We start from the raw sequence: 24,818 nt of genomic DNA, 5'->3' as shown, positions 1-24,818 counted from the left end.
TAGCTTGGTGGATGGGACTACCAGCTCTCTGTAACCTAGAGGTCAACCAGTGGGTCCATCTCCTCTATACCACCCACCTGGTAGCTTGGTGGATGGGACTACCAGCTCTCTGTAAACTAGAGGTCAAACAGTGGGTCCATCTCCTCTATACCATGTTAGGATACTCCCTGATTCTCTTCCCTGTTTCACACCTGGTAGTTTGGTGGATGGGACTACCAGCTTTCTGTAACCTAGAGGTGAACCAGTGGGTCCATCTCCTCTATACCATGTTAGGATACTCCCTGATTCTCTTCCCTGTTTCACACCTGGTAGCTTGGTGGATGGGACTACCAGATCTCTGTAACCTAGAGGTCAACCAGTGGGTCCGTCTCCTCTTTACCATGTTTCTTGTAGGATGACAATGTCTGTATTTCTAATTTATTTTAAGTCTTGGTTCCTGCTCTTTAGGCCAAAGGCAGATTACCTGAGACCTTGTATATTCCAGGACGATATAGTAAAAGCTTTTTGTTCCATTGTGTCTAGTGGTGTTTTCGTAGGTTTGAGCAGAGAATGTTGAGCATCTCATATATACCTCTTAGGTCACAGGATGGGGCTTGGAAAGGTGCATTAGTGGAGTTTGGGCCTGTTGCTCTGCTCACAGCCTGGGCATATGTATGGCTTCATGTTGAGGTCCTTGCTGCAGGGGTGGGGGCATGGGGGAGGGAAGGGGAAAGGTCTGATACGGGGGCGGGGGCTATATAGGGTGTCACCAGGGTTTGTTTGGGGGGGGTCTGTGCTGGTTGGGGTGTGGCTGGTGATGCTGTTGTCTGGGTGTAGGTGCAGGTCCTCTTGGCATGGGTTCTCTCGGTGAAGGTCCTTCATGAGGGGTCTTGCAGGTTTGGGAGGGTGGCTCGCTGGTCTGGGCGAGGTTTCCGTTGCTCTGTTGCTCCTGTGCGAGGTGCACGTCCTTCAAAGTCCTGGAAAAAGTTAGGATGGCTGCCTTGTAGAGTTGAACCTGGTCGTAAAGGCTGTTCAAGTCCAGTGTGGAGTGGTAGACCACATAAGGTTTTGAGGCGCAGTCCCAGGAAATGCTTGCATTCACACGCTGTATGGTGGCAGGGTAAAAGTATTTTCGTGGTAGCAGGGTGGAGAAAGTAGAAAAAGCTTTTTCAATCATCTCTCTCTCTCTGCATGCTGGGAGTGTTTGGTGCATGCTGGGAATTGTATGAGTGAGTGTTGTGTAGAGTTAGATATCCTGGCTTTCCTTTCATGTTTCCTTGTCTTGGCAGGATATCCTTTTCTTTCTATGCATGATTAAGGTTGTCATTATTTTTATTTAGTTGTTGTGGTAGAATTAAGTATATTGTTTTTTACCCTGGCTTTAGCGGCGATGGCGACCTACATGGGGACGCCGTCCCTGTCACTTCGGCACGGCTTTAGGTGTGTTACTGAAGCTACTGTCACTGTGGAGGAGTTTCTGGTCGCCATAGGAGAGAATGTAGGCTATGAGAATGTTGCTAATGCGTCACGGGTGAATAAAGAGGTGGTGGTTTTTCATAAAGAAGAGTGTCTTGTTGATCGTATGGTTGAGCATGGTGTACTTCTTAAAGAAGAGTGTCTTGTAGATCGGATGGTTGAGCATGGTGTACTTCTTAAAGAAGAGTGTCTTGTTGATCGGATGGTTGAGGATGGTGTACTTCTTAAAGAAGAGTGTCTTGTTGATCGTATGGTTGAGCATGGTGTACTTCTTAAAGAAGAGTGTCTTGTTGATCATATGGTTGAGCATGGTGTACTTCTTAAAGAAGAGTGTCTTGTAGATCGTATGGTTGAGCATGGTGTACTTCTTAAAGAAGAGTGTCTTGTTGATCATATGGTTGAGCATGGTGTACTTCTTAAAGAAGAGTGTCTTGTAGATCGTATGGTTGAGCATGGTGTACTTCTTAAAGAAGAGTGTCTTGTAGATCGTATGGTTGAGCATGGTGTACTTCTTAAAGAAGAGTGTCTTGTTGATCGGATGGTTGAGCATGGTGTACTTCATAAAGAAGAGTGCCTTGTTGATCGTATGGTTGAGGATGGTGTACTTCTTAAAGAAGAGTGTCTTGTAGATCGTATGGTTGAGGATGGTGTACTTCTTAAAGAAGAGTGCCTTGTTGATCATATGGTTGAGCATGGTGTACTTCTTAAAGAAGAGTGTCTTGTAGATCGTATGGTTGAGGATGGTGTACTTCTTAATGAAGAGTGTCTTGTTGATCGTATGGTTGAGCATGGCGTACTTCTTAAAGAAGAGTGTCTAGTTGATCGGATGGTTGAGCATGGTGTACTTCTTAAAGAAGAGTGTCTTGTAGATCATATGGTTGAGCATGGTGTACTTCTTAAAGAAGAGTGTCTTGTTGATCGTATGGTTGAGCATGGCGTACTTCTTAAAGAAGAGTGTCTAGTTGATCGGATGGTTGAGCATGGTGTACTTCTTAAAGAAGAGTGTCTTGTTGATCGTATGGTTGAGCATGGCGTACTTCTTAAAGAAGAGTGTCTAGTTGATCGGATGGTTGAGCATGGTGTACTTCTTAAAGAAGAGTGTCTTGTAGATCGTATGGTTGAGCACGGTGTACTTCTTAAAGAAGAGTGTCTAGTTGATCGGATGGTTGAGCATGGTGTACTTCTTAAAGAAGAGTGTCTTGTAGATCGTATGGTTGAGCATGGCGTACTTCTTAAAGAAGAGTGTCTAGTTGATCGGATGGTTGAGCATGGTGTACTTCTTAAAGAAGAGTGTCTTGTAGATCGTATGGTTGAGCATGGTGTACTTCTTAAAGGAATGTTTATTCAAGTTATGCCTCTTTTTTCTCCGTCAACAAGGGTAACAATTTCGAATGTACCGCCAATATTCCAAATGAGCAATTGGAGCGCGAGCTATTGTGGTTTGTTGTGGTTTGGGAAGTTTGCAAGTTCAATTAAGATTGTCCCATTGAGTGTTTGTTTTTGGACTCACCGGAACAGACTTTAGAGTTATCGTTTAAAGTCAAGTATGACAACAGACTGTATATGGCTTATGCTAGTACGGGTATTCAACAGTGTTTTGAGTGTGGGGATGTTGGCCATAAGTGATATGCTTGCCCGAAAAGGGAGAAGGCTGAGGGGCGCAGGTGGTCCTCATAATGACCGGGCCCACTGATGTAGGGAGAAGTGGGCTGAGAGTGGTTGAGCAGCCACAAGCACCTGTTTCTGGGGAACAAGTTGTCCATGTTGAGGGCACAGAGTTGCAACTTGTACCAGAGGGGAATGCTATGCAGCAGAAAAATATTGTTGTAGAAGGACAGACCTGAAGAGCCATTTCCTCAGACTGGTGAGGAGTTGCTCAGTACGAGTGCTGGGGTACAGGAGGGGGTTCATGTGGAGATAGGCTCCCAGGTAGTGGAGGAGATGCCCACTACGAGTAATGGGGTACAGGAGGGGGTTCAGATGGGGCTAGTCTCCCAGTTAGTGGAGGACATACCTGGTACGAGTGATGGGGTACAAGTGGGGAGTGTTGAGAGGGATGTGGTAGCGGAGAGTCAGTGGTCTGTGGGTTCAGTTGAGGAGGATCAGGATATGGATATCTCTCCTGATACGATAGCAGCTGATGAAGACTCAATTTACAGTCTACAGGAGGTCAATGGGTTCTTGGATCAGACTTTTGGGAAATCTGTCAAATTGTCAGATTATTTTGATGTTGATACATTTGTGAGGTCAGCTGTGATGTTACAGAAGACGGTTGGGTTAGACCAGTTGAGTGAGAAGCGGTTTCGCTTGAGGAAATTTGCTACAGCTGTTACTGCAGCAAAACGTGGTGGGAAGCGTGGTCAGGTTAAGAGAAAAATAAAACGATGATGATGATCATGCTTCATAGGGTGTTTTTTTATTTTTAGATTTTTGTCTGGTTTCTCTGTGGTGTCTTCTGCATTTCTTTTCTCTATGGAGGTACTAAGGGTAAGTTATCTCAATATTAATGGGGGAAGGGACAGGAATAAGAGGGCTTGGGTATTAGAAGTAATAAAACAGAAAAGGCTTAATGTAGTTTTCCTACAGGAGACACATAGCAATGAGGAAAATGAGGTTGACTGGGGTATGTGGTGGGAGGGGCAGCATGTACTCAGTCATGGTACTAATTTCAGTGCTGGAGTAGCAATTTAGTTTTCCTCAGGCTTAGGGGTGACTGTGGTATCTATAACAGAGATTGTCAAGGGTCGGGTTTTATTGGTCAAGGTGGATGTTATGGGGTTTTGTTTGTTGTTTTGAATGTTTATGCTCCTAATGAGGGTACAGAGCGTATTGCTGTTTTTGATCAAATAAAGGAAACCTTAAGACAGTGTGACCAAGAGGGGTGTATGGTTTTAGGGGGGGACTGGGACAGTGTGATCAAGAGGGGTGTATGGTTTTAGGGGGGGACTGGGACAGTGTGACCAAGAGGGGTGTATGGTTTTAGGGGGGGACTGGGACAGTGTGATCAAGAGGGGTGTATGGTTTTAGAGGGGGACTGGGACAGTGTGATCAAGAGGGGTGTATGGTTTTAGGGGGGGACTGGGACAGTGTGACCAAGAGGGGTGTATGGTTTTAGGGGGGGACTGGGACAGTGTGATCAAGAGGGGTGTATGGTTTTAGAGGGGGACTGGGACAGTGTGATCAAGAGGGGTGTATGGTTTTAGGGGGGGACTGGGACAGTGTGATCAAGAGGGGTGTATGGTTTTAGAGGGGGACTGGGACAGTGTGATCAAGAGGGGTGTATGGTTTTAGGGGGTGACTGGAATTGTACAGTGGATTTTACTGTTGATCGCACCGCTGAAGAACCTCACCTGTGGTCAGCCACTTGCCTGTCTGGTCTATTAACTGAGTTTGAGCTTTCTGATGTGTGGAGAGTAAGGAATGCAAAAGTTAGGCAGTACACATGGTTAAAAGTTAATGAAGGTGGTGTCAGTGCAGCAAGGTTAGACAGGTTGTATGTATCTGATCACTATTGTAGTAGGGTTGGAAGGTTAGACAGGTTGTATGTATCTGATCTCTACTGTAGTAGGGTTGGAAGGTTAGACAGGTTGTATGTATCTGATCACTACTGTAGTAGGGTTGGAAGGTTAGACAGGTTGTATGTATCTGATCACTACTGTAGTAGGGTTGGACGGTGTGATATTACTCCTGTGGGTTTCTCTGATCACCATATTGTTACTGTTGATATTCACTTGTCCACGAAGATCATCACCTCATTGGTATTTTAATGTTAATTTGTTACATGTTGTTATGTTTTGTGAAAGGTTTTTGTTGTTTTGGGAAAAATTGAGGGTTATAAAAGGGAATTTTGAGACAATGGTGGGAGGTTGGGAAGGCCCAAATACGAGTGTTTTGTCAACAGTATACTGCTCTGTCTAGTATTGAAGTTAAAGAGACTATCAGGGCCCTTGAACAGGACATCAAATCTATTGAATTGAAGCTGCTCACTCAGAATGACACCGTACTAGTTATGAACTTACAGGACAAGAGACATGAACTGAGGTCGTTTCTACATGAAGAGTGAAGGGTGCCTTGATTAGGTCTCGTTTTGCTAGACTCAAGGATATGGATGCTCCTAGTGCTTCTTTAAAAAAAATCTTTTTTTAAATTTTTTACCTAGGGCAGTCGACATTGCAACGCAAACAGATTTCAGAAAAAGAACTGAGAGGGTGTAGTGGAGAAAGTGTGTGCCAGACTGTCAAGGTGGAAATGGCTGCTACCCCAGCTGTCTTATAGGTTGAAGTGTACTGGTAGCCAATAATCTTGCTGCCTCTACCCTGTGGCATAGACTAGTGATTTTACAGCCACCGGGGGGGGTCTGATACAAGTGCTTCAGAGGACCCTTGTCAATTTCTTTTGGTCTGGATAACATTGGATTTTAAGCTTTAGCTGCAGCCCTCTACCTGCCACTGCATGAGGGTGGGAAAGGCCTGGTGGACATTTCCTCCAGGATCAAGGCTTTCCGGCTTCAAGCAGCCCAGAGACTGTTGTACAGTGACGGTTCTAGCAGCCCAGAGACTGTTGTACAGTGACGGTTCTAGCAGCCCAGAAACTGTTGTACAGTGACGGTTCTAGCAGCCCAGAGACTGTTGTACAGTGACGGTTCTAGCAGCCCAGAGACTGTTGTACAGTGACGGTTCTAGCAGCCCAGAGACTGTTGTACAGTGACGGTTCTAGCAGCCCAGAGACTGTTGTACAGTGACGGTTCTAGCAGCCCAGAGACTGTTGTACAGTGACGGTTCTAGCAGCCCAGAGACTGTTGTACAGTGACGGTTCTAGCAGCCCAGAGACTGTTGTACAGTGACGGTTCTAGCAGCCCAGAGACTGTTGTTCAGTGACGGTTCTAGTAGCCCAGAGACTGTTGTACAGTGACGGTTCTAGCAGCCCAGAGACTGTTGTACAGTGACGGTTCTAGCAGCCCAGAGACTGTTGTACAGTGACGGTTATAGCAGCCCAGAGACTGTTGTACATTGACGGTTCTAGCAGCCCAGAGACTGTTGTACAGTGACGGTTCTAGCAGCCCAGAGACTGTTGTACAGTGACGGTTCTAGCAGCCCAGAGACTGTTGTACAGTGACGGTTCTAGCAGCCCAGAGACTGTTGTACAGTGACGGTTCTAGCAGCCCAGAGACTGTTGTACAGTGACGGTTCTAGCAGCCCAGAGATTGTTGTACAGTGACGGTTCTAGCAGCCCAGAGACTGTTGTACAGTGACGGTTCTAGCAGCCCAGAGATTGTTGTACAGTGACGGTTCTAGCTGGGTCGACAACAGCCTATACAATGATGAGGAGAGCGGGATGTTGGGTTTAGATAAGCACCTTTTCCTCTTAAAGCTGGAGGGGGGTGATTTGTCTGGACTGACTCCGTTTTATGAGTCTGTTATGCAGGCTTGGAGAGTCTTTGTCAAGTCCCGTAAGGCCGGCACGCCACCAGAGATGCAGCTTTTAGCAGAGCCTCTTTTTTACAACACTGCCATCCAGTCCCCTGTTTTGAGTTCAGCCAGCCTACGTTCATGCCTGTTAGGTGTGGGGTGTACCAAGCTGGGTCATCTAAGGAGTAGGAGCAGATTGTTGGAGGAGCTGGGAGAAAGAGCAGGGATCTGATCATCTCGCCTACTGAGGAAGGTCGTAGATGAGGTCTGTGACTCCTTGCTAGTACTTCATCTGCAGTATGTGACTGACACTTCCAATTCTGGATCGGTGGAAGTAGGGTCTGGATTATGTTTTCCCTGCACTGATTGTTAGTGCTGCGGTGGGGGCTTCGAGTAGGACGTGGGGATGCTGCTTTCCTTCCATACCCCCGAGCAGGTGGAGTTCAAGGCGGTGGGGGCTTCGAGTAGGACGTGGGGATGCTGCTTTCCTTCCATACCCCCGAGCAGGTGGAGTTCAAGGCGGTAGGAACGAAGGCCATGTACAAAATCTGTATAAAACTGTCCTCTGCCTCTTCCCTGGAAGGGGTAAAATCAATGAGGTGGGCAGGTGTGTTGGGTCCAGGTGGCTCCCCAAAAGGCTGTTGGAGGTCTTTATATAGACTGCCAATTGATAAGAGGACAGCTGACCTCCATTGGAGGATAATACATGGAGCCATAGCCACCAATATGTATCTGGTACACCTGGATCCGATAGTTGAGGAATGGCGTCCATTCTGTGCTGAGTCTGAAACTCTGGCACATTTGTTTTTACAGTGTCCCAGGTTGGTCGGGATGATTGAACTGATCACTAATTGGTTCTTAGCTCTGGGAGAGGTTTTCTCTTCATATTTGGGCTAAAGTACAGGTTTAGTCGAAGGGGTGTAGTTACTTTGCTTAATTTTGTGTCAGGGGCAGCCAAATTAGCAATATGGACGACTCAAAAGAACAGTTTTCGGGGACAGGGGTCTGTGGATGTGGTGGGAATGCTGGAGGAAATGTTGGCAGCGAGACGGAGGATTGAGTTTGCATATTACAAACTGGTTAACAATATTTTCAGAGGTTGTTATGTTTAGTTATTTGGTGTTGTGTTTTTAATTGATGTGTAACTATGGTTTTATATGAGTGTTTATAGTGTTGTGGGCTCCCAGACCCAATAAAGATTATTTAAATCTCTCTCTCTCTCAGAGAGATGGCAGAGATGGAGGGCAGAGATGGAGGGATGGAGGGCAGAGATGGCGAGATGGAGGGCAGAGATGGCAGGATGGAGGGCAGAGATGGAGGGCAGAGATGGCAGGATGGAGGGCAGAGATGGAGGGCAGAGATGACAGGATGGAGGGCAGAGATGGAGGGCAGAGATGGCAGGATGGAGGGCAGAGATGGCAGGATGGAGGGCAGAGATGGAGGGCAGAGATGGCAGGATGGAGGGCAGAGATGGAGGGCAGAGATGGCAGGATGGAGGGCAGATGGAGGGCAGAGATGGCAGGATGGAGGGCAGAGATGGAGGGCAGAGATGGCAGGATGGAGGGCAGAGATGGAGGGCAGAGATGGCAGGATGGAGGGCAGAGATGGAGGGCAGAGATGGCGAGATGGAGGGCAGAGATGGCGAGATGGAGGGCAGAGATGGCGGGATGGAGGGCAGAGATGGAGGGCAGAGATGGAGGGTAGAGATGGAGGGCAGAGATGGCAGGATGGAGGGCAGAGATGGAGGGCAGAGATGGAGGGCAGAGATGGAGGGCAGAGATGGAGGGCAGAGATGGCAGGATGGAGGGCAGAGATGGCGGGATGGAGGGCAGAGATGGCGGGCAGAGATGGAGGGCAGAGATGGAGGGCAGAGATGGCAGGATGGCAGGATGGAGGGCAGAGATGGAGGGCAGAGATGGAGGGCAGAGATGGAGGGCAGAGATGGAGGGCAGAGATGGCAGGATGGAGGGCAGAGATGGCGGGATGGAGGGCAGAGATGGCGGGCAGAGATGGAGGGCAGAGATGGAGGGCAGAGATGGCAGGATGGCAGGATGGAGGGCAGAGATGGAGGGCAGAGATGGAGGGCAGAGATGGCAGGATGGCAGGATGGAGGGCAGAGATGGCAGGATGGAGGGCAGAGATGGCGGGCAGAGATGGAGGGCAGAGATGGAGGGCAGAGATGGCAGGATGGAGGGCAGAGATGGAGGGCAGAGATGGAGGGCAGAGATGGCGGGATGGAGGGCAGAGATTGGGGGCAGAGATGGCGGGATGGAGGGCAGAGATGGAGGGCAGAGATGGCGGGATGGAGGGCAGAGATGGAGGGCAGAGATGGAGGGCAGAGATGGCAGGATGGAGGGCAGAGATGGAGGGCAGAGATGGAGGGCAGAGATGGCAGGATGGAGGGCAGAGATGACAAGATGGAGGGCAGAGATGGAGGGATGGAGGGCAGAGATGGCAGGATTAGTGTTGTCACGAAGCATAATTTTGACCGATACGATACCTGGTTTAGTATTGCAATACTCAATACCATCATGATACTCAATACCATCATGATACTCAATACCAAAATGATAACAAAACGATACCATGGCAAAAAAGGTGTCATTAATTAATAATGTATTTGAATGGTAAATATCTATTGATAAACTGGGTGAATCAAGATGTAACCTAGGCCTATTCACAGTACAGGTGAACACTTAGGAGTGTGTGGATGCACTGAGCTATACAGCTTGTTTTGCCTGATTTCATGGGTCTACAGATGAAAAACGATTTGTTTCCCTTCTATTTGGGACTTATTTTATTGTCCTGATCAACAACATTTGCATAGAATAAGCTTCTCTTCTTTTACAAAAGTGTGCACTGTCTTTTTAAGACGTCATTCACACACACACAGTACAAGGCCAAGTGATGGGCAGAGGAGAGACCAGGTGCAGCGGAGAGGCCAGGTGCAGCGGAGAGGCCAGGTGCAGCGGAGAGGCCAGGTGCAGTGGAGAGGCCAGGTGCAGTGGAGAGGCCAGGTACAGAGGAGAGGCCAGGTACAGAGGAGGCCAGGTGCAGCGGAGAGGCCAGGTGCAGTGGAGAGGCCAGGTGCAGTGGAGAGGCCAGGTACAGAGGAGGCCAGGTGCAGCGGAGAGGCCAGGTGCAGTGGAGAGGCCAGGTGCAGTGGAGAGGCCAGGTGCAGCGGGGAGGCCAGGTGCAGTGGAGAGGCCGGGTACAGAGGAGAGGCCAGGTACAGAGGAGAAGCCAGGTGCAGCGGAGAGGCCAGGTGCAGTGGAGAGGCAAGGTACAGAGGAGAGGCCAGGTGTGGGCAGAGGAGAGACCAGGTACATTGGAGAAGCCAGGTGCAGCGGAGAGGCCAGGTGCAGTGGAGAGGCAAGGTACAGAGGAGAGGCCAGGTGTGGGCAGAGGAGAGACCCGGTACATTGAAGAGGCCAGGTGCAGCGGAGAGGCCAGGTGCAGCGGAGAGGCCAGGTGCAGCAGAGAGGCCAGGATATTGGCAGAGAGGCCCAGCTGATTGGCAGAGGAAAGGCCAGGTGCAGCAGAGAGGCCAGGATATTGGCAGAGAGGCCCAGCTGATTGGCAGAGGAGAGGCCAGGTGAAGGGCAGAGGAGAGGCCAGGTGCAGTGGAGAGTCCAGGTGCAGTGGAGAGGCCAGGTACAGAGGAGAGGCCAGGTGTGGGCAGAGGAGAGGCCAGGTGCATTGGAGAGGCCAGGTGCAGCGGAGAGGCCAGGTGCAGCAGAGAGGCCAGGTGCAGCAGAGATGCCAGGTGATTGGCAGAGGAGAGGCCAGGTGATGGGCAGAGGAGAGGCCAGGTGATGGGCAGAGGAGAGGCCAGGCAGGTGCAGTGGAGAAGCCAGGTACAGAGGAGAGGTCAGATGCAGTGGAGAGGCCAGGTGTAGTGGAGAGGCCAGGTGCAGTGGAGAGGCTAGGTGCAGTGGAGAGGCCAGGTGTAGTGGAGAGGCCAGGTGCAGTGGAGAGGCTAGGTGCAGTGGAGAGGCCAGATGATAGGCAGGGGAGTGGCCAGGTGCAGCAGAGAGGCCAGGTGTAAGGCAGGGGAGTGGCCAGGTGCAGCAGAGAGGCCAGGTGTTAGGCAGGGGAGGCCAGGTGAAGCAGAGAAGCCAGGTGATAGGCAAAGGAGAGGCCAGGTGGTAGGCAGGGGAGAGGCCAGATGATAGGCAGGGGAGAGGCCAGGTAATAGGCAGGGGAGAGGCCAGGTGCAGTGGAGAGGCCAGGTACAGAGGAAAGGTCAGATGCAGTGGAGAGGCCAGGTGTAGTGGAGAGACCAGGTGCAGTGGAGAGGCTAGGTGCAGTGGAGAGGCTAGGTGCAGTGGAGAGGCCAGGTGTAGTGGAGAGGCCAGGTGTAGTGGAGAGGCCAGGTGTAGTGGAGAGGCTAGGTGCAGTGGAGAGGCTAGGTGCAGTGGAGAGGCTAGGTGCAGTGGAGAGGCTAGGTGCAGTGGAGAGGCCAGGTGCAGTGGAGAGGCCAGGCGCAGTGGAGAGGCCAGATGATAGGCAGGGGAGTGGCCAGGTGCAGCAGAGAGGCCAGGTGATAGGCAGGGGAGTGGTCAGGTGCAGCAGAGAGACCAGGTTATAGGCCAGGTGAGGCAGAGAAGCCAGGTGATAGGCAGAGGAGAGGCCAGGTGGTAGGCAGGGGAGAGGCCAGGTGATAGTCAGGGGAGAGGCCAGATATTAGGCAGGGGAGAGGCCAGGTAATAGGCAGGGGAGAGACCAGGTGCAGCAGAGAGGCCAGGTGGTAGGCAGGGGAGAGGCAAGGTAATAGGCAGGAGAGAGGCCAGGTGATAGGCAGGGGAGAGGCCAGGTGCAGCAGAGAGGCCAGGTGGCAGGCAGGGTAGAGGCCAGGTGGAAGGCAGGAGAGAGGCCAGGTAATAGGCAGAGGAGAGGCCAGGTAATAGGCAGAGGAGAGGCCAGGTAATAGGCAGGGGAGAGGCCAGGTGCAGCAGAGAGGGCAGGTGATTGGCAGGGGAGAGGCCAGGTGCAGCAGAGAGGCCAGGTGTAGGGCAGGGGAGAGGCCAGGTAATAGGCAGGGGAGAGGCCAGGTGGCAGGCAGGGGAGAGGCCAGGTGCAGAAGAGAGGCCAGGTGGCAGGCAGGGGAGAGACCAGGTGCAGCAGAGAGGCCAGGTGCCAGGCAGGGTAGAGGCCAGGTGGCAGGCAGGAGAGAGGCCAGGTAATAGGCAGAGGAGAGGCCAGGTAATAGGCAGGGCAGAGGCCAGGTAATAGGCAGAGGAGAGGCCAGGTAATAGGCAGAGGAGAGGCCAGGTAATAGGCAGGGGAGAGGCCAGGTAATAGGCAGAGGAGAGGCCAGGTAATAGGCAGGGGAGAGGCCAGGTAATGGGCAGGGGAGAGGCCAGGTAATAGGCAGGGGAGAGGCCAGGTGCAGCAGAGAGGACAGGTACAGCAGAGAGGCCTAGTATTTTTGACTAACTGAATGCTGTGGTTCACCATTGTAGTAGTTGGGAATCAAAATAGCAATTTGTGAATCACAAACAATAAAAGTAAACTGAGCTGTAGCCTTCCTTTCAAATTGTGTCGCTGCAAAACTAATTTTGTAGATACTTTACGTTGTTTTGGACATTCAATAAATGGGACATTGCAACTCAATAGATGCTAGTCAGCCTCAAGTAAACACTTCTAAATGTAAGATATATAGCCTTTCAGCTCTATAAAATCTGTGATGCTGAAACAGTCATGTTCAATGTTTTCCCCCCAAAACCTTCCCAGTTAAATGTTGACTGCAAAATGAGCCTTCCTGGCAGAATGATGTCATGATGATTTGTACCAATCAGGTGACGTGTTTATCATACTCTGCCATCACATGTAAAGTACAGAAACCTGACAGAAACACAGCTAATCGAACAAAAATGTACTGTGACTAAAAGTCTATAACACCTGACACCCATATAGTGGATTAGAGGGGTTACCCTGACTGGGACTCAAAGCCTGGTCCCTGTGACTGTCATTCCTAAACCATTATACACTCACAGTTCTCGCTATATGAGCCATGATACGGCACGATGCACACAATGTTTCCATTTCACGCTAGTGACCCGGTTTTACTTCCTTGTCCTGACGTTTTCTACATTGGTGTCCGAAGTGGGAATAACAAAAGGCTAAAATCTCTTGGGGGGGGTCAAAGGTTAAGGTTAAGGTCTAAGATTGTTTAGTATTATTACAAGGTGTACTACTTTTATTTATTTTTTAATTATGATTATAAAATATGTTGCTTGCTTACATCAGTTAATAAGTTAATACATTTGTATGGCCTTGGCGACAATACAATTATCCTACCTAGACTAGTCTACAACACCACAATGAAATGAATATTGCCGTTTTCATAAAAACTCTCGGCTGTAAACTGCAGTGAAAATGTCATTTCAATATTGGCGCAAAAGCCCTGTTATTTGGATGTTTCATTCCATTCACATCACTTGAATCAGTTGTAGGTCGGCAGATCATCTAGAAAGGCACAGTACAGGACAGTCTGTCTGTATTCTTTATTTTAAAACTGATGCATCATTCTCCCAAGTCGTCCTATACAATGTGTCCATAAGCCTCTGCTCCCAGCAGGCCCAGTTATTCGGGAAAGCCCAGTTATTCAGGAAAGCCCAGTTATTCAGGAAAGCCCAGTTATTCAGGAAAGCCCAGTTATTCGGGAAAGCCCAGTTATTCAGGAAAGCCCAGTTATTCAGGAAAGCCCAGTTATTCAGGAAAGCTTAGAGCGCGTTGTGCCTCTTTTCTGATCCACGACCTCTAACCTAACGCTTCAATATTTAGCCGAAGTATTTGTCATTTAACTTTTAAAATGTGTGACCTTTTCAATGTGTGGCATAAACAACCAGTCACAATGTTTTCATGTGATTAGGCTACTTCAATTCCCCTACCTGTGAGATGTAAACCTCCCTGCAGCTCACTCCACCCATCCCCTGGTGATACCAGAGAGACTACGGGATCCTAAACTGTCTCCCCAAACTCCCAGTGACCTCTGCTACCAGGAAACCCATGGGTTGGTAGGGAGGTAAATATTATTTTTGAGGGAATTTTATGAGTGGGGAGGGTGTGCAATATTATGAAGATATATTTTTTGGTATGACACCTTAAGTTAGACCAGTCTCCTGCTCTTGACTCTTGTTGACTGTCCTCATCTCTCTACGTTGGGTCAGTTATCAGCTCAGACAAACTAAACTGTCTTTATATAACAGATTTACTCGGGCTCCACTTTACACCACAACCATCACCGGGGACAAATAAATAGGTTAGGAAACACCACTCCCTGGGCCCACTCACCTTAAAACTTCATCAAGCTTCATCAAGCGTGATGAAACAGAACCTATTTGATGCATTGTGGAGGGTCAGCACTCTTTCATTATTTACAGTCAATAAGAGTGGAACAAACGTTTTAGCTGCTAGCACATCGTCAGTCTGGGTTCGGAGGTCAGTGGTTTCAACAACATATACAACTGTAACTACAAACCTTATTCTGCACTCGTGTGTGATGATATAAACTGTTAGAAGACAATTTAAAAAAAAACTTGATTCAGATTGATTCAGTACTCACATGTGATGTAGTAATTCATATTGTTCTTAAACTCCAGGCCCATATAGTTGGGACTAAACTCCTGGAACTTGATGGTGAACTTGATGTCCTTCTCTGGCTTGTTACAGTTGACCAGTACGTTGGGGTCCATGACCGTGCTGCACCCCTCCGCCTGCTCCCTCCTGACCAGGTACAGCTTATAGAACTCATAGTCTCGTCCTGACTCAGCCTTGGGACAGATAATGTCCAGCTTGTCCCCGATATCTGGGTAGATGACCACTCCTCTACCTGACAGGAACCTGAGGGGAGGAGAAGAGAACATGGTCTGGGCTGATGTAGACTAACTCCAAAATGGCACCCTATTCACTATATAAGTAAGTACAGTGCATTCGAAAAGTATTCAGACCCCTTCCCTTTTTCCACATTTTGTTACGTTACAGACTTATTCTAAAGTGTATTAAATAGTTGTTTTTGTATTCATTAAACTACACTCAATACCCCATAATGACAAAGCAAAACAGGTTTTTAGATTTGTTTTGGCAAATGTATTAAACAATGTAACTGAAATATCACGTTTCCAGAAGCATCCAGACCTTTTACTCAGCACTTTGTTGAAGCACCATTGGCAGCGATTACAGCCTTGAGTCTTCTTGGGTATGATGCTACAAGCACGGCACACCTGTATTTGGGGAGTTTCTCCCATTCTTCTCTGCAGATCCTCTCAAGTTCTGTCAGGTTGGATGTGGAGTGTTGCTGCACAGCTATTTTCAGGTCTCTCCAGAGATGTTCGTTCGGGTTCAAGTCCGGGCTCTGGCTGAGTCACTCAAAAACATTCAGAGACTTGTCCCGAAGCCATTCCTGCATTGTCTTGGCTGTGTGCTTAGGATCATTGTCCTGTTAGAAGGTGAACCTTCACCCCAGTCTGAGGTCCTGAGCGCCCCTGGTGCAGGTTCTCATCAAGGATCTCTCTGTACGTTGCTCCGTTCATTCAATCCTGACTAGACTCCCAGTCCCTGCCGTTGAAAAACATCCCCAGAGCATGATGCTGCCACCACCATACTTCACCATAGGGATTGTATTGGCAAGGTGATGAGTGGTGCCTGGTTTCCTCCAGACGTGACCGTGGCTTGGCATTCAGGTCAAAGAGTTCAATCTTGTTTCTCATGGTCTGAGGCCTTTATGTGCCTTTTGGCAAACTCTAAGCGGGCTGTCATGTGCCTTTTACTGGGGGGTGGCTTCCATCTGGCCACTCTACCATGAAGGCTTGATTGGTGGATTGCTGCAGAGATGGTTGTCCTTCTGGAAGGTTCTCCCATCTTCACAGAGGAACTCTGGAGCTCTGTCAGAGTGACCATCGGGTTCGTGGTCACCTCCCTGACCAAGGCCCTTCTCTCCCGACTGCTCAGTTTGGCCGGGCGGCCAGCTCTAGGAAAAGTGTTGGGGGTTCCAAACTTCTTCAATTTAAGAATGATGGAGGCCACTGTGTTCTTGGGGACTTTCAATGCTGCAGAAATGCTTTGGTATCCTACAGATCTGTGCCTCGATACAATCCTGTCTTGGAGCTCTACCTACAGCTCCTTCGACCTCATGGCTTGGTTTCTGCTCTGACATGCACTGTCAACTGTGGGACCTTATATAGACAGGTGTATGCCTTTCCAGATTATGTCCAATCAATTGAATTTAACACAAGTGGACTCCCATCAAGTTGTAGAAGCATCTCAAGGATGATCAATGGAAACAGGATGCACCTGAGCTCATTTTTGAGTCTCATAGCAAAGGGTCTGAATACTTATGGAAGTAAGATATTTAAGTTTTTTATTTTTAATACATTTGCACAAAAAAAATATACTTTTCACTTGTCATTATGGGGTATTGTGATGTCATTATGGGGTATTGTGATGTCATTATGGGGTATTGTGATGTCATTATGGGGTATTGTGATGTCATTATGGGGTATTGTGATGTCATTATGGGGTATTGTGATGTCATTATGGGTATTGTGATGTCATTATGGGGTATTGTGTGTAGATTGATGAGGGGAAAAATAAACCAATCCATTTTAGAATAAGTCTGTAACGTAACAAAATGTGGAAAAAGTGAAGGGGTCTGAATACTTTCTGAATGCACTGCAAGGAAGCCCTGGACAAGCCTTTTCGGGGCCAGAACAGCCCATAGGTATCTGGTCAAAAGTAATGCCCTACATAGGGAATAGGAACACAGTCACAGTCACAGTCCCTCACTGTGGGTTTGAGTTCATTCCTTTTGTTTCAGTGGGTAGATTCCACAGACCTCTAAAACGATAAACTGTTTTCTCATGATAATGCCAGTATTCTGGGGGGGGGGGGGGGGGGGGGGGACAGCCTTAAACAGTATAGCAAGCATTGAAACCAGAGAGGATATTTTAATGTCAAAATATTTAAAGCACAATGTGTAATGTTATCACCCTGACCCTGACCCCTGACCCAGATCCTGTGATAGAGAGTAAAGAGCTGAGACTGCGGTCTTTTCGGGAAAGACAGGCAGACAGACAGGAAGACGGACAGGAAGACAGGCAGACAGACAGGCGGAACCATTGTTCTGGACTCTAGTTTAAAATGTCAACAGGGTTCAGTACTCGCTACTGTCCCAGTTAACCAGCCAATTAACCCAGACAGCCTGATGCACCACTGTGTGTGTGTGGTCACGGGCAGTACCGGGAATATCAACAGATGAGATCTGACCATGGCAACAGATTTGGGGGAGGATTTAGAGGAGCGACAAACGTTTGTTTTTCTTACTGATCCCTTATGGTTTAGCAGGACATCAGGGATACAGGAAGGCTTTCTCTCTCCCCCTCTCTATCTCTCCCCTCCCTCTCTCCCCCACAATTTCTCTCCACTCCCACCCTCTATCTCTCTGTCTCACCCCTCTCTCTCTCTTCCCCACTCTTTCACTCACCTGGCACCCTCTCTCTCTCTGTCCACCCTCTCTCTGTCCACCCTCTCTCTCTGTCTACCCTCTATCTCTCTGTCTCACCCCTCTCCCCCCCCCTCTCTCTTCCCCCCTCTTTCACTCACCTGGCACCCTCTCTCTCTCTGTCCACCCTCTCTCTCTCTGTCCACCCTCTCTCTCTCTGTCCACCCTCTCTCTCTGTCCACCCTCTCTCTCTGTCCACCCTCTCTCTCTGTCCACCCTCTCTCTCTCTGTCCACCCGCTCTCTCTGTCCACCCTCTCTCTCTGTCCACCCTCTCTCTCTGTCCACCCTCTCTCTCTGTCCACCCTCTCTCTCTCTGTCCACCCTCTCTCTGTCCACCCTCTCTCTCTGTCCACCCTCTCTCTCTGTCCACCCTCTCTCTCTCTGTCCACTGTCCTCTTTCCTCTCTCCCCCCACCCCTCTCTCTCCCCTCCCAACCTCTCCCCCTCACTCTCTCTCTCTGTCCACCCTCTCTCTCTCTGTCCACCCTCTCTCTCTGTCCACCCTCTCTCTCTCTGTCCACCCTGTCTCTCTCTGTCCACCCTGTCTCTCTGTCCACCCTCTCTCTCTGTCCACCCTCTCTCTCTGTCCACCCGCTCTCTCTGTCCACCCTCTCTCTCTCTCTGTCCACCCTCTCTCTCTGTCCACCCTCTCTCTCTGTCCACCCTCTCTCTCTCTCTGTCCACCCTCTCTCTCTCTCTGTCCACCCTCTCTCTCTCTGTCCACCCTCTCTCTCTCTGTCCACCTCTGTCTCTGTCCACCCTCTCCTCTCTGTCCACCCTCTCTCTCTGTCCACCCTCTCTCTCTGTCCAACCTCTCTCTCTGTCCACCCTCTCTCTCTGTCCATCCTCTCTCTGTCCATCCTCTCTCTCTGTCCACCCTCTCTCTCTCTGTCCACCCTCTCTCTCTGTCCACCCTCTCTCTCTGTCCACCCTCTCTCTCTGTCCACCCTCTCTCTGTCCACCCTCTCTCTCTCTGTCCACCCTCTCTCTCTGTCCACCCTCTCTCTCTGTCCACCTCTCTCTCTGTCCACCCCTCTCTCTCTGTCCAACCCGCTCTCTCTGTCCACCCTCTCTCTCTGTCCACCCTCTCTCTCTGTCCACCCTCTCTCTCTGTCCACCCTCTCTCTCTCTGTCCACCCTCTCTCTATCCACCTCTCTCTCTGTCCACCCTCTCTCTCTGTCCACCCTCTCTCTCTCTGTCCACCCTCTCTCTCTGTCCACCTCTCTCTCTGTCCCACCCTCTCTCTCTCTGTCCACTGTCCTCTTTCCTCTCTCCCCCACCCCCTCTCTCTCCCCTCCCAACTCTCCCCCTCACTCTCTCTCTCTGTCCACCCTCTCTCTCTCTGTCCACCCTCTCTCTCTGTCCACCCTCTCTCTCTCTGTCCACCCTGTCTCTCTCTGTCCACCCTGTCTCTCTGTCCACCCTCTCTCTCTGTCCACCCGCTCTCTCTGTCCACCCTCTCTCTCTCTCTGTCCACCTCTCTCTCTCTCTGTCCACCCTCTCCTCTCTGTCCACCCTCTCTGTCCACCTCCTCTCTCTCTGTCCACCTCTCTCCTCTGTCCACCCTCTTCTCTCTCTGTATACCCTCTCTCTCTCTCTGTCCACCCTCTCTCTCTCTCTGTCCACCCTCTATCTCTGTCACCCTCTGTCTCTGTCCACCCTCTCCCTCTGTCCACCCTCTCTCTCTGTCCACCCTCTCTCTCTGTCCAACCTCTCTCTCTGTCCACCCTCTCTCTCTGTCCATCCTCTCTCTCTGTCCATCCTCTCCCTCTCTGTCCACCCCTCTCTCTCTCTGTCACCCCTCTTCTCTGTCCACCCTCTCTCTCTGTCCACCCTCTCTCTCTCTGTCCACCCTCTCTCTCTCTGTCCACCCTCTCTCTCTGTCCACCCTCTCTCTCTCTGTCCACCCTCTCTCTGTCCACCCTCTCTCTCTCTGTCCACCCTCCTCTCTCTGTCCACCCTCTCTCTCTGTCCACCCTCTCTCTCTCTGTCACCCTCTCTCTCTCTGTCCACCCTCTCTCTCTGTCCACCCTCTCTCTCTGTCCACCCCTCTCTCTTCTCCCCTCCCCAACCGCTCCCCCCACCCTCTCTCTCTCCCCCCCTCTCTCTCCCCACCACCCTCTATCTTTCTCCCCTCTCTCTCCTCCCACCTCTCTCTCTCCCCTCCCACCCTCTCTCCCCCCACCCTCTCTCTCTCCCTCCCACCGTCTCTCTCTCCCCTCCACCCTCTCCCCACCACACACTCTCCCCTCCCACCCTCTCTCTCTCCCCTCCCACCCTCTCTCCCCCCACCCTCTCTCTCTCCCTCCCACCCTCTCTCTCCCCTCCCACCCTCTCTCCCCCCACCATCTCTCTTTCTCCCCCATCTCTCTCCCTCCCATCCTCTCTCTCTCCCTCTCATCCTCTCTCCCCTCCCACCCTCTCTCTCTCCCTCCCACCCTCTCTCTCTCCCCTCCCACCCTCTCTCTGTCCCTCCCACCCTCTCCCCACCACCCCCCCCCCCTCTCCTCCCTCCCACCCTCTCTCCCCCACCATCTCTCTTTTCTCCCCCATCTCTCTCCCTCCCATCCTCTCTCTCTCCCTCCCATCCTCTTCTCTCCCCTCCCACCCTCTCTCTCTCCCCTCCCACCCTCTCTCTCTCCCCTCCCACCCTCTCTCCCCCACCATCTCTCTCTCCCATCCTCTCTCTCTCCCCACCACCGTCTCTCCCCCTCCCCCCTCTCTCCCTCCCACCCTCTCTCTCTCCCCTCCTCTCTCTCTCCCCTCCCACCCTCTCTCCCCCCACCATCTCTCTTTCTCCCCCATCTCTCTCCCTCCATCCTCTCTCTCTCCCCTCCCACCCTCTCTCCCCTCCCACCCTCTCTCTCTCCCTCCCACCCTCTCTCTCCTCCCACCCTCTCTCTCTCCCCCACCCTCTCTCTCTCCCCTCCCACCCTCTCCCCACCACCCTCTCTCCCCTCCCCCTCTCTCTCCCTCCCACCCTCTCTCTCCCCTCCCACCCTCTCTCTCTCCCCCACCCTCTCTCTTTCTCCCCCATCTCTCTCCCTCCTATCCTCTCTCTCTCCCTCCCATCCTCTCTCTCTCCCCTCCCACCCTCTCTCCACTCCCACCCTCTCTCTCTCCCTCCCACCCTCTCTCTCTCCCCTCCTCTCTCTCTCCCCTCCCACCCTCTCTCCCTCCCTCCCACCCTCTCTCTCTCCCCTCCCACCCTCTCTCCCTCCCACCCTCTCTCTCTCCCCTCCCACCCTCTCTCCCCCCACCATCTCTCCCTCCCATCCTCTCTCTCTTTCTCCCCCTCTCTCTCCCTCCCACCCTCTCTCTCTCTCTCCCCCTCTCTCTCCCCCTCCCTCCCACCCTCTCTCTCTCCCCTCCCACCCTCTCTCTCTCCCCTCCCACCCTCTCCCCACCACCCTCTCTCCCCTCCCACCCTCTCTCCCCTCCCACCCTCTCTCCCCCCACCATCTCTCTCTCTCTCAGAGTTTGGACTCCCGGCCACCTTATCTACATCTATCATCACTCAGCTCATTAGCCTGCTAAACGACTCCCTGTCAGAGAGAGAAACAGAGAGAGAGATGAGAGAGATTCCCAGCCTTCATTCATTGGATAGAGGCATTACCAGATGTATCCATGTACTAGGAGTGGGAGGAATAAAGGAGGAATAGAAAGGATCAATGCTAAATGAGATGTTAAAATGACCGGAAATGAACTCTGTGTTAATGTGATGAGATGATATAATGATCCGAATGGACTCTGTGTTAATGTGATGTTATAATGATCAGAATGAATTCTGTGTTAATGTAATGAGATGTTATAATGATCAGAATGAATTCTGTGTTAATGTGATGAGATGATATAATGATCAGAATGGACTCTGTGTTAATGTGATGTTATAATGATCAGAATGAATTCTGTGTTAATGTAATGAGATGTTATAATGATCAGAATGAACTCTGTGTTAATGTAATGAGATGTTATAATGATTAGAATGGACTCTGTGTTAATGTGATGAGATAATATAATGATCAGAATGAATTCTGTGTTAATGTGATGAGATGATATAATGATCAGAATTAATTCTGTGTTAATATGATGAGATGATATAATGATTAGAATGGACTCTGTGTTAATGTAATGAGATGATATAATGATCAGAATGAACTCTGTGTTAATATGATGAGATGATAGAGTATGCCGATTGGAAGGAGGGATCAGAGAAGGGATTGTGCTGGTACACACGCATGAACACACACAAACACAGACAGATCCGAAAGGGGTTAGGCAATGGGCCGGTAGTCCCCTGTTATTGTCTGCTCTCTGCTTAGGGGGGCATTAATTCAGAGAGCGATAACAGGGTGTGTGTGTGTGTGTCTGTGTGTGTGTGTGTCTGTGTGTGTGTGTCGCAGACAAGGACTCCATCAGTCGCTAATTTGATCTACAAGATGCACCAGTGAGGCATAAACAAGTTACCATAGCAACATGAGGCTTTGTAGCTGACCAACACTACCCCCTCCCTCTCCCTGCCCTCTCCCTCGCCCTGCCCCTCTCTCTTTCTGTGCCCTCTCCCTCGCCCTGCCCCCTCTCTCTCCCTCCCCCCTCTCCCTCGCCCTGCCCCCTCTCCCTCTCCCTTCCCCCTCTCCCTCGCCCTGCCCCCTCCCTCTCCCTGCCCCCTCTCCCTCGCCCTGCCCCCTCCCTCGCCCTGCCCCCTCTCTCTCCCTGCCCTCTCCCTCGCCCTGCCCCCTCTCTCTCCCTGCCCCCTCTCTCTTTCCCTCTCTTTCTATAATTTTCTCTCTTTCATTCATTCTTTCACACACATGCACACCGTGTTCCATGGCAGATACACAACTGATCATTGGAAACAACATTAAAAGACCTCAAAACACTAACCTGGACTCAAAACACTAACCTGGACTCAAAACACTAACCTGGACTCAATACACTAACCTGGACTCAATACACTAACCTGGACTCAAAACACTAACCTGGACTCAATACACTAACCTGGACTCAATACACTAACCTGGACTCAAAACACTAACCTGGTCTCATTTTGTTCAGCAAGAGATGTTGATACTTTTCATTGAAGACCAAACAACTGCTCTCAAAAAGGATTGTGAAGCAAAAACATATAGATAAATATAGTTGTACTAAGTGAATTAGTCTCTCTCTCTCTATCCCTCTCACCCTCTCTCTGTCTGTCTCCAGTCTTTGTCATTCTCTCTGTCTCTCTGTCTGTCTGTCTGTCTGTCTGTCTGTCTGTCTGTCTGTCTGTCTGTCTGTCTGTCTGTCTGTCTGTCTGTCTGTCTGTCTGTCTGTCTGTCTGTCTGTCTGTCTGTCTGTCTGTCTGTCTGTCTGTCTGTCTGTCTGTCTGTCTGTCTGTCTGTCTGTCTGTCTGTCTGTCTGTCTGTCTGTCTGTCTGTCTGTCTGTCTGTCTGTCTGTCTGTCTGTCTGTCTGTCTGTCTGTCTGTCTGTCTGTCTGTCTGTCTGTCTGTCTGTCTGTCTGTCTGTCTGTCTGTCTGTCTGTTGTCTGTCCTGTCTGTGGTCTGTCTGTCTGTCTGTCTGTCTGTCTGTCTGTCTGTCTGTCTGTTCTGTCTGTCTGTCTGTCTGTCTGTCTGTCTGTCTGTCTGTCTGTCTGTCTGTCTGTCTGTTCTGTCTTGTCTGGTCTGTCTGTCTGTCTGTCTGTCTGTCTGTCTGTGCTGTCTGTCTGTCTGTCTGTCTGTCTGTCTGTCTGTCTGTCTGTCTGTTCTGTCTGTCTGTCTGTCTGGTCTGTCTGTCTGTCTGTCTGTCTGTCTGTCTGTCTGTCTGTCTGTCTGTCTGTCTGTCTGTCTGTCTGTCTGTCTGTCTGTCTGTCTGTCTGTCTGTCTGTCTGCTGTTGTCTGTCTGTCTGTCGTCTTCTGTCTGTCTGTCTGTCTGTCTGTCTGTCTGTCTGTCTGTCTGTCTGTCTGTCTGTCTGTCTGTCTGTCTGTCTGTCTGTCTGTCTGTCCTGTCTGTCTGTCTGTCTGTCTGTCTGTCTGTCTGTCTGTCTGTCTGTCTGTCTGTCTGTCTGTCTGTCTGTCTGTCTGTCTGTCTGTCTGTCTGTCTGTCTGTCTGTCTGTCTGTCTGTCTGTCTGTCTGTCTGTCTGTCTGTCTGTCTGTCTGCTCTGTCTGTCTGTCTGTCTGTCTGTCTGTCTGTCTGTCTGTCTGTCTGTCTGTCTGTCTGTCTGTCTGTCTGTCTGTCTGTCTGTCTGTCTGTCTGTCTGTCTCAATTCAATTCAATTCAAGGGCTTTATTGGCATGGGAAACATGTGTTAACATTGCAAAGCAAGTGAGGTAGACAACATACAAAGTGAATATATAAAGTGAAAACAACAAAAATTAACAGTAAACATTACACATACAGAAGTTTCAAAAACAGTAAAGACATTACAAATGTCATATTATATATATATACAGTGTTCTAACAATGTACAAATGGCTAAAGGACACAAGAAAAATAAATAAGCATAAATATGGGTTGTATTTACAATGGTGTTTGTTCTTCACTGGTTGCCCTTTTCTCGTGGCAACAGGTCACAAATCTTGCTGCTGTGATGGCACACTGTGGTATTTCACCCAGTAGATATGGGAGTTTTTCAAAATTGGATTTGTTTTTGAATTCTTTGTGGATCTGTGTAATCTGAGGGAAATATGTCTCTCTAATATGGTCATACATTGGGCAGGAGGTTAGGAAGTGCAGCTCAGTTTCCACCTCATTTGTGGGCAGTGAGCACATAGCCTGTCTTCTCTTGAGAGCCAAGTCTGCCTACGGCGGCCTTTCTCAATAGCAAGGCTATGCTCACTGAGTCTGTACATAGTCAAGGCTTTCCTTAATTTTGGGTCAGTCACAGTGGTCAGGTATTCTGCCGCTGTGTACTCTCTGTGTAGGGCCAAATAGCATTCTAGTTTGCTCTGTTTTTTTGTTAATTCTTTCCAATGTGTTAAGTAGTTATCTTTTTGTTTTCTCATGATTTGGTTGGGTCTAATTGTGCTGCTGCTCTCTCTCTGTCTCTCTCTCTGTCTCTGTCTCTCTGTCTGTCTGTCTGTCTGTCTGTCCTGTCTGTCTGTCTGTCTGTCTGTCTGTCTGTCTGTCTGTCTGTCTGTCTGTCTGTCTGTCTGTCTGTCTGTCTGTCTGTCTCTCTCTCTCTCTCTCTCTCTCTCTCTCTCTCCCCCTCTTTCTCTGTCTCTCTTCTCTCTCTCTCTCCAACCCTTTCTCCCCCTCTGCCTCTCATTCTCTCTCTCTCTCTCTGTCTCTCTCTCTCTCCCCCTCTTTCTCTCTCTCTCTCTCTCCCTCTTTCTCTGTCTCTGTCTCTCTCCCCCTCTTTCTCTGTCTCTCTCCCCCTCTTGCTCTCTCTCTCCAACCCTTCCTCTGCCTCTGCCTCTCATTCTCTCTCTCTCTCTCTCTCTCTCTCTCTCTCTCTCTCTCTCTCTCTCTCCC

At 49.9% G+C, this 24,818-nt stretch overlaps 1 protein-coding gene across 1 annotated transcript in view; it reads right to left on the bottom strand.

Annotated features, from left to right (window-relative positions):
- Positions 1 to 24,818, bottom strand: part of LOC109883784 (ephrin-B1) — a 142,241-nt gene that overhangs the window by 53,498 nt on the left and 63,925 nt on the right. Inside the window, exon 2 of the mRNA XM_031798438.1 lies at positions 14,434 to 14,711. Within this exon, the coding sequence (XP_031654298.1) occupies positions 14,434 to 14,711 (278 nt within the window). The remainder of the gene's footprint in view (positions 1 to 14,433; positions 14,712 to 24,818) is intronic.

The sequence above is a fragment of the Oncorhynchus kisutch genome, linkage group LG19 (genome assembly GCF_002021735.2).
Source record: "Oncorhynchus kisutch isolate 150728-3 linkage group LG19, Okis_V2, whole genome shotgun sequence".
NCBI lineage: Eukaryota > Metazoa > Chordata > Actinopteri > Salmoniformes > Salmonidae > Oncorhynchus > Oncorhynchus kisutch.
The sequence above is the reverse complement of the archived record's forward strand: the minus strand, read 5'-3'. Positions and strand labels throughout refer to the sequence as shown.